Source organism: Alosa alosa, chromosome 17 (genome assembly GCF_017589495.1).
Source record: "Alosa alosa isolate M-15738 ecotype Scorff River chromosome 17, AALO_Geno_1.1, whole genome shotgun sequence".
Classification (NCBI taxonomy): domain Eukaryota; kingdom Metazoa; phylum Chordata; class Actinopteri; order Clupeiformes; family Clupeidae; genus Alosa; species Alosa alosa.
Window position 1 is genome coordinate 15,807,188 of NC_063205.1, and position 15,157 is coordinate 15,822,344.

The 15,157-nt window shown below is 42.4% G+C and overlaps 1 protein-coding gene across 2 annotated transcripts in view; it reads left to right on the forward strand.

Annotated features, from left to right (window-relative positions):
- Positions 1–15,157, forward strand: part of LOC125310508 (inactive dipeptidyl peptidase 10-like) — a 135,696-nt gene that overhangs the window by 66,026 nt on the left and 54,513 nt on the right. For both annotated transcript variants that reach the window (XM_048268009.1, XM_048268010.1), the window contains exon 2: positions 14,389–14,503. In XM_048268009.1, the coding sequence (XP_048123966.1) occupies positions 14,389–14,503 (115 nt within the window). The remainder of the gene's footprint in view (positions 1–14,388; positions 14,504–15,157) is intronic.

Below are 15,157 nucleotides of genomic sequence, written 5' to 3' on the forward strand. Positions count from 1 at the left end.
GGGATGGACAGAGGTCCACTTGTGGAAAGTATTAAGGTCAACCCAATTAACACCGCTGAAGGCCTCATGCTTAATGAGAGAGCGTTGCAAAGGGAAGGGTTTTTGCTCAAAAGATGTGCAGACATCAGAAGCAAGGTCTTCTTGATAGAGGGGTCACTGTACCATCCATAGCTTTCAGCACACTCATCCAGGCTTCCCTGACTGACCAGAACAGGGCATATTTTACAAATTTAAAGACATACATTATATACATAGCCTTCATGCTAAATAAAAACATAATTTATAGTAAAACCATCAAGTCCTCATCCTTCACTCGCCCAAGTGATTTATTATGCCTGAGGATACAATTCTTACAAAACAAGCCTTGAATTATCAGCTGCATTGGTCCATGATGAAGTAGACATGTTTGAGACTCAGCAATGTCAGGCAATGTTTGGATGCACAGAGCGATTGGAAGACATTCTCAAGGCTTTTCCCATAGACCATAGAGAAGGAATCGTCATATTGCAAGACAAGAACAAGCACAGAACATTTTCACAGAAACCAACCTTGCACTGAGTTTCTGCACTGACTTTTTTTTTGTAAGGACATTTCTTTTTTTTAGTGTGTCATCCATCCAGGAAGGTAATGTCAGCCATCTCGCCCCCTTTTAAACAGAGAATGAAGTGTCTGACAGTGGCTACCAGTGGTTAAACATTTTTATCTCACCAAACATGCTCTGAAATGGCCGTTTAACGGTTTTTCTTTGTCTTGCAGATACAAAACAACAACCGTTTTAGACAGCATTACCTATAACTACACATAACGCTGTCTTTGCCAGTGTCCTGGCAATGACATGACCATCATTCTTGAACATGCCAGTGAATTACACACGGTTCTTGGGGGGCTTAGGAATTGGACTTTGGGCAGATGGGGACCTGTCTCGCATGCATGGTGCATGTTCTTCTGATTCAGCTGTGTGTCATTTTGTGAAGAGATTGTAATGATGGGAGACACTTGTTCATTGTCACCAGATGCTTCTTCACACATCCAACCTTGTTGTGCCATCTGAGCCCCTCATGGCAGAGTCAAACCTCTCTTCTCCTCTCCCGAGTTCCCAGACCAGTAATGGTTCCTGTGAGGTCTGTAAACATATGCTGTGGTGGTGGTGGTGGAGGATGCTCTCTGCGTGAGTCTTTATGATGAAAAGTACGTCTCGCGATCTCTGTGAGGAGGCGGCGTCAGACAGCATGGAGTACTCCTGCTGCCACTGTCACTGCTGCTGCTGTTGTTGCGGCTGCAGCTGCCACTGTCACTGGCAAAGGCACTCGTTTCTGTGACAGCCTTTTAGCCTGAAGAGAGCAGCCGGGGGGGTAAACGAATGGGAAATCAACACTAAAACACACATACGCAGACACACATGATGGACAGCAGTGTTTGGTGTGTGTGTGTGTGTGTGTGTGTGTGTGTGTTTGTTTGGCTGGCTGGCTGGCTATGTGTGTCATGTCTGGCACGCACAGTGGATGTGTCGTCACCCCCAGCAGCAGGCTGGTTGGCAGATGAGTGCTGGGGTGCTGGGGTTTGGGGTTTTGGGACAGGAAGTGTGTGTGTGTGTGTGTGTGTGTGTGTGTGTGTGTGTGTGTGCCTCCAGCAGATGAGCAGATGCTTCAGCACTCCTCCTCCTCCTCCTTTTCCTCCTCCTCCTCCTCCACCTCTTCCACACTGATCCGTTCCAGGGCAGAGAGAGAGAGGCTCCAGAGACTCCGCCTGGCCCCTGACTAAGCCCCCATCTCCACCCCATCTCTCAGCCTCCGCACCAAACAAACACCAAAGCCACTGGCTGGAGAGATAGACCTGTGAGAGATGAGACCTGTGAAAGATCAGATAGAGAGGGTCACAGAGGGAAAAAAATAAACAGACATAGTGAGAGAGGGACAGGTGGGGACATATTCTCTCTCTCTCTCTTTCTTTCTCTCTCTCATTGAAATTCATCATCTCATTTTGTCAGGAGATGTATTAATATAAATGCTGAGCAAAACCAACACTGGAAATAACAAAAAGTTATTATAATCCATTTATAAAATAACAATAAGAAAATAGCAAAGTAAGGAACAAACATCCTCTGCCTCTGACATCTGTCTCCCTCTCTTTCTCTTACTCACTCAGTCTCTCCCATTAATTCAAATTACATTCAAAATGTGTTGCTGTCATGAAATGTATTATGTATAATGTGAATGCTGCTTCAACGGAAATGGGGAAACGATCAAAGGCTACTATTGACAAACAGCAACAAGGAGAAGGAGAAATTAAAAATGCAGGGGAAACATACACAGCAAACATATCTGCGCTTCCTTCCTTCCACTGTTTCTAAGTCTCACAGAGTTGGCTAATATATGCTGTAGCTGAATTCATAGCCGGCAGAAGAAAGAAAAAAGAAAGCAAAGGCTTTTCCCCCAATAAGTATGCTTTTGCAGTTATCTCTGCACTGTATATCGACTGTGTGTGTGTGTGTGTGTGTGTGTGTGTGTGTGTGTGTGTGTGTGTGTGCTTGTGTTTTCCACAATAAATACAGCACATTATCTGAGATAGCACTGACTATAGAGGAGAGGGGCTGCCTGGTCAGCAGTTTGTTATTGTGTCAGGGCCGACTCTGTCCAAATCTTGGCCTGCAAGGTCACTCTTCTTTGTGTCTGCCAGCAGACCTCTGCACCTGTGGACGTGCCAGCGCACTCGATATTTCTGGATACACAGCATTTGCAGCGCCTACTGTAGCTCTACACCGAGCCAGGCTCCATCCAAAACAGTTCTCACTGAGAAGAATGCCATGCCTTGTGTATGACAATGCATTGGTGTCCTACCCTCCCGTCTGCAGTTATTAGCAAGGGCCACAGCAACTGGAGACAGCTCATTTTGGAGTATATTAATAGCCAGAGCTCAATGCTGCCCCATAAAAGTACCACTCATCTTTATTGCTTCCTGTTTGAAATCCAGCGCAACATTTAGCACTGCCACTGAATTGTTTTTTTTTTTTGTGTCTCAGTTTTGTGTCTTAGTCTGACTCATTCCCTATTCCCATCCACATAGAGACCAACTTCTTAGAGGTTACATACATGCTAGTATGTAGGATAATGGCTACAATACGGCTAATATGTGTTAGTAGGCCTATATATGGCCACAGTGCTCCTCTGGGACATTAAAGGGGCACCAGGCAATGTTTTCGTGTTAATTAATCATCTTCGTAAGTCGGTATATGGTTAAATGACTCATTACGGGCTTAATGAAGGCTCTCTCTCGCCCCTGCCTGTAGGAAGAATATCCCGCTTGCAAGTTCGGTGTATCCTACCCGCCGACCGAAGCAGGATCAGTTTACAGCACAGAGGCAGGCTAACGAAACGCTAGCGATTGTTGCAAACGTGTGTATAATGGCAGAGCCGGCGAAGAAGTGCAGCGAAAACCCTTGACAGAAGACGCAAAGAAAAGGAAAAGAGCTTTAGACCGAGCGAGGGGGAGTTTTGTAGAGAAAAAGCATCAGGCTTGCCTGGTGTCCCTTTAAAGCTTTACTCTACCCTACTCTACATATGCAGAGCATATACCTCTTCCAAGATCAAATGCCCAATTTTCCATAATCCTGTTGACAAACAAATCACAGCAAAATCATAACCTTGACGGAGATCAGTATGTATCTGGAGCAAAAAGCATTTTTAGACACAATGTCAGGATGTGGCAATATGTGTTAAACTCAGGTCTTTTAAGAGTTAATATGTTTAATATTGTTTAATGGTTAATAGTTTACTATGTATGTACTTTAACTGTGTGCCAATGCATTATTTTCATATTGTATGTACTGAAAGCCTGTCCTTGGCATATAATTGGAAAATGTCTTCATAAATGTTTACTTTTGAAATTATGTGTAGGAGGACAAGTAGGTGTACAGTAGGCTAATTATAGATAAGACCCTGTCTTGATGAGGTCATTTGACCCCATAACAGGGAAGGACCGTCCATATTTATTGTCAAAACAAAACTGACATTATGGGGTCCTCTACCATAATGAGACAGTTTACCTTGGAAATGAGGTTAAGTGACCCTTGGGGATGGCTCCAGAGCTTGTGCCTCGGCCGCCAAACAGACCAGCGGACATGGGTAAATATGGACAGTGCTTAGTGTTGCACTGTCTGTTTTGGCGTCCGCTGCCACTGGACATGAATCAAATTACTGTCCAGGCAGATTCCGGTGGGCACAGAGGCACACACACTCTGTTTGTGCGTACTCTGTGCTGCTTGTGTTTGGACATCCCCTTCTCACTACCTAATGAAGTAGTTACTATCTATCTGGAATATGTGTGTGGTATCTATGAGTATGTGTATCCTATTGCATGTTTATATTTGGGTTTTTTTTTCTTTTCTTTGTCAAACATGTTTGCAGAATTTGTAATATCTATTTCCACAGGTGTGTATTGAACAAAGCAACTAGTCACGCTGTGGGGTTGCTGATGGACCTCTTTTGATGAATGTTTAATTTAATTAAATGAAAAGTAAGAGTGCAAATGTTCAAAGCACAAAACTTACAAGTACAAAAAAACTGTACCAGGCCACTAAGACCTTTTGAGTGACATTCAGTCAAGATTAGGCGTGTATTTAGATATGTTGAACCATTAGATCTCCAACTATGAGAACAGCTTATATTACACCACAGGAAGTCCTGTATTATCAAAAAGTACAGCCTTATATATGAGCCAGAGGTGATGCCGCAGCTATGCTATTGAGATTGATAATTATGTAATTATGTGAACATAATTATGTCAACTTGATTGAGGGCACAAGCACCACCACTTTAATATTCATATGTACACAATGCACGTCAAATCGGGAAAGGTAACTGAACAATTTTCACAGAGGTCTGACTGGTACAGTAGGTCTGGTCCGGTCTGTTTAGACGCCAACTAAAAAAAAACTGATGAATTCAGGGTCTGAGTGCCCACAGGGACCTCGGATCAATTCCGACATGGGTCATTTCCTGATCGTACTCCCATCTCTCTCTCTCACTCATTTCCTGTTAATGTCTACAGTCCTATCTTAAAGATAAAAACCTTAAAAATAATCTTTGAATATAGGAGGATATCTGTATTTCCAATCAAAACTCTTCAGACCATAGTAAATAGATGAAAGGTGGTGTGATATGTATGTGTACCAGAGTAGAGTGACACACACACCGTATATGTTACTGTCTGATGCTTTAAAAAACATCACCAGATAGTACAGCGAAGCTGCATAGTATCCTCTACTCAGCAGTCTCCCACGGGACCGTGAAATCAATAGAGGGCCTGGTAACAAGACATATTTAGCATATCATGTAATACTAACAAACACACACTCAGACACACACACACACACACACACACACACACACACACACTCACACACTCACACACACACTCAAGTTTGGCAAACAGCCAAGGGCAAGGTGGCGCAGGCCTACGTTGAGACGATAAATGCGTTGGCTATGACACGTCCTATCCGATCCTCACAGCATCTAGTCTGCTCTGGTCCCCTCTTATGAGAGGCCGCCACGATGTACCGTTGCGCTCGTCCGCAATTTGGCTGTCAGTCACCGCGCAGTGATGGCCCTCGCTGGCGTTGAAGGAGCCGCTGATGATAAACAAAAGTGAAATGTCACACCTGACACAAGTTCTGAGTGAAGGATAAATGGGGCTTAACGGAAATTGTGGGTAGAAAATAAAAAGACACTTCTTATAAGTAAGCACTCAGTAAGCCAGCAAACATAAATGCAGATTGAGGAAACGTTGTTTCCCCCGATTCCCTTAAGAGATGAAAACACACTCTCACTCACTTGTGTGGCTAAGAGATGTGTCGATAATATACAGAGATATGCAGAGACTGCCTCTACTGCCTCTAAAAGAGACAGAGATATGCAGAGACTGCCTCTACTGCCTCTAACAGAGACAGAGATATGCAGAGACTGACTCTGCTTCCTCTAATATAGGCAACATAAAGGTGCCATACCTCAAATATGTCCATCTAGTAGCTTTTTTTTCTAACTGCTGCATTTGCTATATGATTTAGCTGCCTCACCTAGGACCTTATGGAATGGGTGTGGTTCCAATCAATTAACATGGTGCTTTAGGAGCACAGAATGGTGTGGTGTAATTTGGCCGTTGAGCTCAAATATCACAATGTGCAGTGAAACAGGAATTGAGATGCTTCTCTAAACTGGAGGCAAATGCTGATCTTCATCCAACATGTTGTCTCCAGCCTATGACCTCTAATGACCTTGTGTTGTGTTGAGGGTCTCACCTGTTCACTTTCACAAGTCCATTTTCTGTCTAAGATCTGACAGACTTCTACACACGTCTCACGTCCTATTCTACAACTTCTCACTTTATCTGAGGTCTATCCCAGATGTCCCAGACTTATATACTTTGGATATGTTTTTGTGGGTGCTTTGGCTTCCTAGAATTTCAGCACACAACTTTGCGGTAGCACTGCATTCATCTGTATTCACTGTATTGTGCCCTGTAATCTCTGCTGGGTTATTACACTGGAGACAAATGAGAACATGTTCCTACGCCTCTTCCAAGAATCACAGAGACTTAAAAAAAGTCAGGGTTTTTTTCTGTTCTATTCAGAGATGCCAAGTCCACATAAAAAGAAAGTTCTTTGATGATACACACTTTTTTGTAGTGTTAAATCATTATTATGGTAGAGCAAAAAAGTACTTTTTACTTTTTTACAAGTTCACTGCTTTTTAACAATAGTGTGGGTTGTGTTTATTTCTTTTTTTTTGTAGCAAACATCTACCAGTGTGAAAAACTCATGTTTTAAAATCCCAGTTACTTGTTGCTAAGCAACAGATGCATCCAGTACGGCAATCTCCTTTTCTGAACAAAAGTTTTAGATGTGAATAAGATGTACTTCTTTTGTGTTATTTACTTTAATGTAATGCACAAACATCAGTAGCGAGATGCTTGTTTTGAGATTACACGTTGTTGTTTATTTCAATAGTTGTGGGCGTGTAGACTGTGAATGCAAGAAGGAGAGGGTGTGACAGGGTTGACATGTTGCCATTCAACAGTCTGTAGTTGTTAGCATGATGTCTAGGTGTGTGTGTGTGCGTGTGCGTGTGCGTGTGCGTGTGCGTGTGCGTGTGCGTGTGCGTGTGCGTGTGCGTGTGCGTGTGCGTGTGTGTATGTGTATGTGTATGTGTATGTGTGTGCCTGTGTGGGTTGTTTGTGTGTTTCAGACAGGTTAATTTGAGAGCTGAGGGTAACAGATGGTGTTGTTGTCCTAAACAACAAAATTAAGTTATTGTGACGTGTGTGTGTGTGTGTGTGTCTGTGTTCGTTAGTGTGTGTGTGTGTGTGTGTGTGTGTGTGTCTGTCTGTCTGTCTGTCTGTCTGTTTCTGGTCTATGTCTGTGAGCATGCATGTTTCTCTATGTACAGTATTGTATGTGTGTTTGTGTATCTGTTCTCACATGCATATGTGTGTGTGCTTGTATGTGTCTGTGTATGTGTGTGTTTGTGTGTGTGTGTGTGGTCTGTGTTTCTGTGTGTGTGTGTGTGTGTGTAGTCTGTGTTTCTGTGTGTGTGTGCGTGTGGTCTGTGTTTGTGTGTGTGTGTGTGTGTGTAGTCTGTGTTTCTGTGTGTGTTTCTGTGTGTGTGTGTGTGTGTGTGTGTGTGTGTGTGTGTGTGTGTGTCTGTGTTTCTGTGTGTGTGTGTGTGGTCTGTGTTTCCGTGTGTGTGTGTGTGTCTGTGTGTGTGTGTGTGTGTGTGTGTGTGTGTACACGGGCCAGCTCTTGGGGAGCGTGGCGGTCCGTTGCTGGCACAGCCCGTGGCTACTGTTACTCACCCTGCCTTGAGTCTGGCTCCAGCTCCACGCAGTAGAGAAGGCGGCCGCAGGGCTTCCTGCCCCTCCCCTCCCCTCCCTCGCTGGCCTCAGCGCTACTCAGCGCAGGGCCACAGTGGATGGTGCGTTTGATGTGAGGTTTGTCACAGTGCCGTTTTTTCCAGCCTGAAAGATGTATTTTGGCAGCCCTTTGCTTTAAGAGAAATTTGCATTTGCAAGTGCTCGTTGTGTGTCTGCACACACACAAACACACACAATCACAGGCACATAATTGCAGGCACACACACAGATACACACACACACACAAAGGGGCTGTACATTCACATGATTGTAATCACATGCTTGTACTTACTGGCTGTGTGTGTATGTGTGTGTGTGTGTGTGTGTGTGTGTGTGTGTGTGTGTGTGTGTGTGTGTGTGTGTATGTGTGTGTGTGTGTGTGTGTGTGTGTGTGTGTGTGTGTTTGTCTGTGTCTGTGTATGGTGTGTGCATGCATATACTTTTTCCCCCCTGGAGGTCTTCTTAGCATGCAGGGTAATGTAGCTTGTTCACATGTCATATATTGCACTTCAGTATAAAAAGCATCACAGGTGATTCATTTGCCATTGGTTTCTCTTATGGCTTTATAGGAAATGTGGGCACTGACCCTAAGCATGATAGGACAAATGACCCAGCTGAATGTAGCTCTGAGCTTGTTTTGGAAATAATACCTAATTTAGAGCTTGAAGGCTATTTGAGGATAAACGGGCTCATTTGGAAGAAGCCAGCAGCATGGTTAATGGCATCTTACTCCAGTAGGATGGACTGCGGTGGAAAATCAAACTCTGATGGGGACACTGAGCTGCACACTAACACAGAAATCAGGATCATGAAATGTACATCTCAGAGTTTGAACCGTGCTCTATCTTGGAACCTGAACCATACTGCATTCTTAGAACCAAGAGTCGAGGCTAGACGTGTATAAACGGCATTTATGCATGCTCATGCATCTAAATTGAATTTATGCATCTCCAACTACAGTTTAAAATATGCAACTTTCAAATGTGCTAGAGTCCGTTTCCAATTGTTTTACCCGCCCATGCTGTAGTGTATGAAAAGCTGCACTGCATCATCCATTCTTATATCTGATCAGATATGTTGGGGTCTGCTTTGCCTTCATCACAGAATTCCTATTTTACCCTCTGTGCCATAGTACATATCCAAATCTAAGCCCTAAGCTCCCATCAGTTACACGTACACAGAAACATGCTTCATCCTCATATGTGAACAATACTATTTTGACACAATTGACCTATTTTATATCTCCAACAGGCCTGAATAATGAATAAATTGATTGAATAAATAATAGAATAATGAAATACAATTTTTTGATTTTATAATTATGATTCTGTGCACATATGTTGGTGCGCACACCAACAGAACTCTCAGATGACCCTCTTCTTTTTGAAATTTATTTAAACGTAGCTATTATTTGCCACATCTGTCCAATTACCATGAACAAGAACAATCTCACATAGAGGGAGAGAGAGAGATACACACAGACACGCAGACACATGCACACTCAAAATCCCTGCCAGGTTTGAAACACATTTGTTTCGTAATCCATTAATCGGTGCCAGGATTTGCTCTTTCAAACTATTCTCTGATAATAACAGAAATACCTGTCAAATTAGTGCCATTTACAAGCAAAGAGTCTGGCTGTTTTGTGGAAAGCCAGAAATATGCACATGTTAAAAGCTGTTTGTTACATGCAGTAATTTCTGATTTATGCGTAAAATGTGACATTTGGAATTTGGTTTCTGCACCATCCTGTATGCACAGATAGTATTTTGAGGAAAAAGGAACACTGCACTCAACTATTGTTTCCTATTCAAAATAATAACATAATAAGACATTAATCTAAGGAAAACATCTCTAACAATGTATGACTAAATCATTGCCATTCAATAACATAATAATACTAGTGTTCTGTTCACACATATGAATTTTCACACAGTCACACTAATGTAGACACACTGTGCAAGCTACAGTGCTATGCAAGCCCCAGCACTACCTTGAGAAAATGTTCTCCTCACTTTGGGTTTCTCTGACTCACACTCGTGAGTCACACATGAACATCCCCTACACACACAGATAGATATATATACACACATACACACACATAGATACACACACACACACACACACACACACACACACACACACACACACACACACACACACACATACATAGATACACACACACACACACACACACACATAGATACACAGACACACACACATACACACACACAGATACGCAGACATACACACATACACACACACACACACACACACACACAAACAAACCCTCTCTCTCACTCCATCCATCTTTCATGAGCTTCTGAAGTACTGTAGGTTCAACACACAGGCAGCTCATTTGCCTTTACCACACCACTACTGACCAAAATCTTTTAGCACAGATCTACAGTCTAAAATCTACAATTTCCTTCATGTGTGAAAAGTAAAAAAAAAAATCCTTGCAGTGTCATTTAGTAATCTGTTCCGATGAAGCAATCCCGGGTGTCAGTATATTTCTTGTACTCCCGGTGAATGTCTTGAAGAGAGGCAGTGCAGAGGGAGTGTGTTGGATTGAGTGCTTTTGAAAAGCTGCGGTGCTGTGGTGCTGTGCTCATGTAGAATAGAACTAGAGCATCGACTCAGAAGACTCCGAGTTCAGAGAACCCCCCTGAGAGTGCTGCTGAAGCCTGATCAGTGCTCTCTGCCTCCCATTGTCTTTTGTTCTAAGATTCACCTGTACACCCCTGTCTCATTTTCCATCCTTCCTTCCCTCCCTCCTCTCTCTCTCTTTCTCTCTCACTCTCTCCCTCTTCCTCTTTCTTAATCTCTCTCCTGTGTTTCTTTTTTAAAGAAAAAAGAAAAAGGTTTACTGTAACATCATCTATTTTTTACCATTCCAGTCCCAAATGACTTTCGTGCAAGCACTCAAAGCCTGATAGACAGTCTGTTCTGATTTTTAGTTGGTGAATTTATATATTAATTTCACAAAGACAGATTGTTTCTGTCAGACACTTACCAATCCCTCAAAGCATTGAGCTGATCCAAAATACTTGCTTCATTATTTTTTATTGTTCCCGATAGCCTGCTCTCATTAGCGGTGCTTATATTCAATATTTTATTTACCCCTAAGTGTTCAAACATGCCGTTTTATAAACAGCTTATTTAAGGCTGGAGTTTTGGAACGGAGTTCAACATCCCGTGGGCACAGTGGCAGATAAATGACAGTCCTCCAGCGCATCATTAACCACTTCAGATAAAAGTATTCACTTTCTACAAGACTAATGACGAAAAGAATGCAGGCACCTCAGCAGCGTAGTGTGGTGTGGTGTGGTGAGGTGTGGTGTGGTGTGGTGTGCTGTGTATATGGTGTGGTGTGGTGCAGTGTGGTATGATGTAGTGTGGTGTGGTGTGGTGTGGTATGGTGTAGTGTGGTGTAGTGTTAATTTTGTCACCTATTTTTAATTTAGTCTTAGTCCTAGTCTTGTGACGAAATGTCCTTTTTAGTCTTTGTCATATTTAGTCATTCAAATATCATTTTTGTTAGTCAAGTTTTAGTCAACTAAAAGTCTCATCATTTTAGTCTAGTTTTAGTCAAAAGAAAACTAAAGCTATCTTAGTCTTAGTCAGTTTTAGTCAAAACATTTTAGTCTTTTTTTTTTATAACAAATTATTTCTGATTACCATTTAAGTCAAATAGTGTTTCACACATCTCAATTTTCGAACAATATTGTGTGTGTCCACAGGGCTACTCGACTGTTATAATTACTCATTCTGATTTTTTTTTTGTCAGTCAGTACATGCACAGGTAAGTCGAGCTACAGTTATGGACCCTTTCAAGAGAGTTCTATTATCAGCATCATAGTTGGCCCCACAAGACTTCCTTTTTAACATTCCATATGTTATCTTAATGCAGAGGAAGTAGATTGGGGCCCAAATAGAACGTTCAAGCATTGTTTTTGTTTACCTTGTTGAAAGGGTCTATAGTTCGGCTGGGATTTGGCCATAGACAGTAAAAGATTTGACTGGACCACTGTCATGATCTTCATAGACCAGTGTTTCAGTGTCCGCAAGCTATCCCAAGTGGTCCACGAGCAGACGTGGTAAAATATAATATAGATGAGTTGTTTGCAATTTTGTTTTAGTTTTTATTCCAAGCAAAACATTTTAGTCTCGTCTTTTTTCGTCAACAATAATGCATCTTAAGATAGTCTTAGTCAGTGTTTCAGGACATTAGTGCAGTCTCGTCATCGTCTCGTCTTAGTCATGGAAAAAAAGGTTGTTGACTAACATTTTTCCTCTCGTCTCGTCTGACGAAATTAACACTAGTGTGGTGTGATGTGCTGTGTATATGGTGTGGTGTGGTGTGGTGTGCTGTGAATATGGTGTGGTGTGGTGCAGTGTGGTATGGTGTAGTGTGGTGTGGTATGGTGTAGTGTGGTGTGGTGTGGTGCAGTATGGTGAGGTGAGGTGTAGTGTTGTGTGGTTTGGTGAGGTGTGGTGTGGTGTGCTGTGTATATGGTGTGGTGTGGTGTGGTGCAGTGTGGTATGATGTAGTGTGGTGTAGTGTGGTGTGGTGTGGTGCAGTGTGGTATGGTGTGTTGTGGTGTGGTGTGGTGTGGTGAGGTGTGGTGTGGTGAGGTGAGGTGAGGTGTGGTGTGGTGTGGTGTGGTGTGTTGTGTTGTGGTGCAGTATGGTGAGGTGAGGTGTAGTGTGGTGTGGTGTGGTGCTGTGTGGTGCGGTATGGTGCAGTGTGGTGCAGTGTGGTGTGTTGTGGTGTGGTGCGGTATGGTGAGGTGAGGTGTGGCGTGGTGTGGTGTGGTGTGACTCCATGTGGTGTGTATGTGGTGTCGTGTGGTGCGGTGTAGGGGGGTGTGGTGGAGTGTGATGCGATGTGATGCAATGTGATGTGATGCGATGTGATGCGATGTGATGTGATGCGATGCGATGTGATGCGATGTGATGCGATGTGGTGCGATGTGATGTGATGTGATGCGATGCGATGCGATGCGATGCGATGTGATGTGATGTGATGTGATGTGATGTGATGTGATGTGATGTGGTGTGATGCGATGCGATGCGATGCGATGCGATGTGATGTGATGTGATGTGATGTGATGTGATGCAAAATTATGATTTTTTTATGTGAGATTAATATTGTGAGAAATACTCTACATGCACTATTTACCCTTAAATGTGTAAGGGAATGAAAAATAGAGTTCTACTGACAATCGTGATACTGGTTTCGAAATTAAACATTATGTACATTTTTCTCAGGAATGTTTAAGGGACAAATAGATTTGTGCTGACTGTAGTGATGACATACTTTGAAACACATATGCAGTCAGGGAGTTTTTAAGGGGATAAAATGCAAATTTATTCTTGAATTTGGGCATGATTCAAAGGCTGGCACAGCATACCAACAGATTAAGCAGAAACTAACTCCATATTAAGTTCCCTTACTTCACATTAAGAGCATTGCTTCAGGGGAGATTAAGATTAATTTAAGCATATCTCAATAATTTTAAGACCTTTTAACATCCAAGCGTAAGTAATATGCTAATCTTGTGTTACCATATGTGTAGCGTATAGGTGACGATTTCCATATCAAGAGCAGAAATCCGTAGATTTAGGTTGATAGAGCAGAGAAAGCCGTATCAAACATGAATTAAGGCAATTGTGTGTATAGTAGTACACACACATTAAGGTAATTTTGTGTGTAGTGACGCGTAATGTGGTTCCTGCTGTTGCTTCCTCCAGTATCATAATCCTACTTACCTCACGTTGAGAGAGAAGCTCTTTCTCTCCAGGGTAATGTTGAAGGGAATGTAAAGTATTTGTAAATGGATCCAGGGATCATTAAGGAATTGGCGACCACAGACAGACACATTAAAAAGAAATTAATGGAGTGTGTTTCTTTATGAAGGATTCATTCCATTACACACCCAAGATTTGTTGCACGGTTCCAGAGAAAATTAAGATGAATATGAAAGATCTGAAGGAATATTAAGGACGTCGTGCTTCTTAGTCCATGCATCCAATGCATTTTGCTTGGTCATAATTCAGATTCATCCTAACTGGTGCAGAGTTCTACTGTAGGTGTAAGACAGCACAGCGGTAACTGTTTTTGGCCAGATTCCCATGAGAGATTGCGTGACCTAAACAAAGTCAAGGTCAATGTAGCCGCTTATTGTATTCCATATCCTAGCCTCAGCTTCTAATGTATGGCTGCATACTGAACTGAACTCAACTGAACTGCATTAGCTGGCATCTAGTGACTCAGTCAAAAGTCGATTTATGAGGACATTATGTTTTCTTTGACCGTTTTGTGTCTGTAGGTGAGGTAATACGTTATACAAGTGCTTTCATATGGATGTGTGGTCCAAGGTTATTAACCTCCTCTCTCTCTCTCTCTCTCTCTCTCTCTCTCTCTCTCTCACTTTCTCCCTCTGTGTGTATGTGTGTGTGTGTGTATGTGTGTTTATTTAGGACCTGGGAGGTCTCAGTCCGCCACAGAGGAACTGGAAGGGCATCGCCATCGCCTTGCTGGTCATCCTGGTGGTGTGCTCACTCATCACCATGTCCGTCATCGTCCTAACACCACGTATGTGAGACCGCCAAGGGCATTTCATACACACACACACACACACACACACACACACACACACACATACAGATATAGCCTCTTCAAGAGAGACAGGGGTATAAAGCAAGAGAGTATGCAAGTATTATGCAAAATATCTTATTACGGGCTGGATTTTGCCATAATCATTCAAACTAGATGTACCGCATAGCGGTACAAAATATGACCGCCGCTCAGTCCTGTACATCCGTTCCGCGAAAATAAATCACACTTCAATTTGTCTCCATATTTTACTCCATCCCACACTCTTGAAACTTTTGTGTATGCTTGTTTGGCATGCCTGAGTGTGTGTGTGCGGCTGCACAGAAAGTACCCTACTGGTGCTGAAAAGGTGAATAGATTGTAGAATAGCCAAAGAAGATGTAGAATTGTTATAAAACCTTTAAAATCTCTAAACAATCACAAGTAGGGCAGTTCATCACAGTTCATCCATTGCAACTGGATTGATGAAAGGTCACTTACACCTGTAGGCTACATTGTATTTGGGAAAAGCAAAAGGTATCAGCATAATGTTATTTATTTATTTATTTTTTTATGTATTTATAAACAAAAACATCTCTGTCAGTTCCATGCCGTTTCAACAGCTATCAAAACAAAGGTCATTTTTGGATGGAT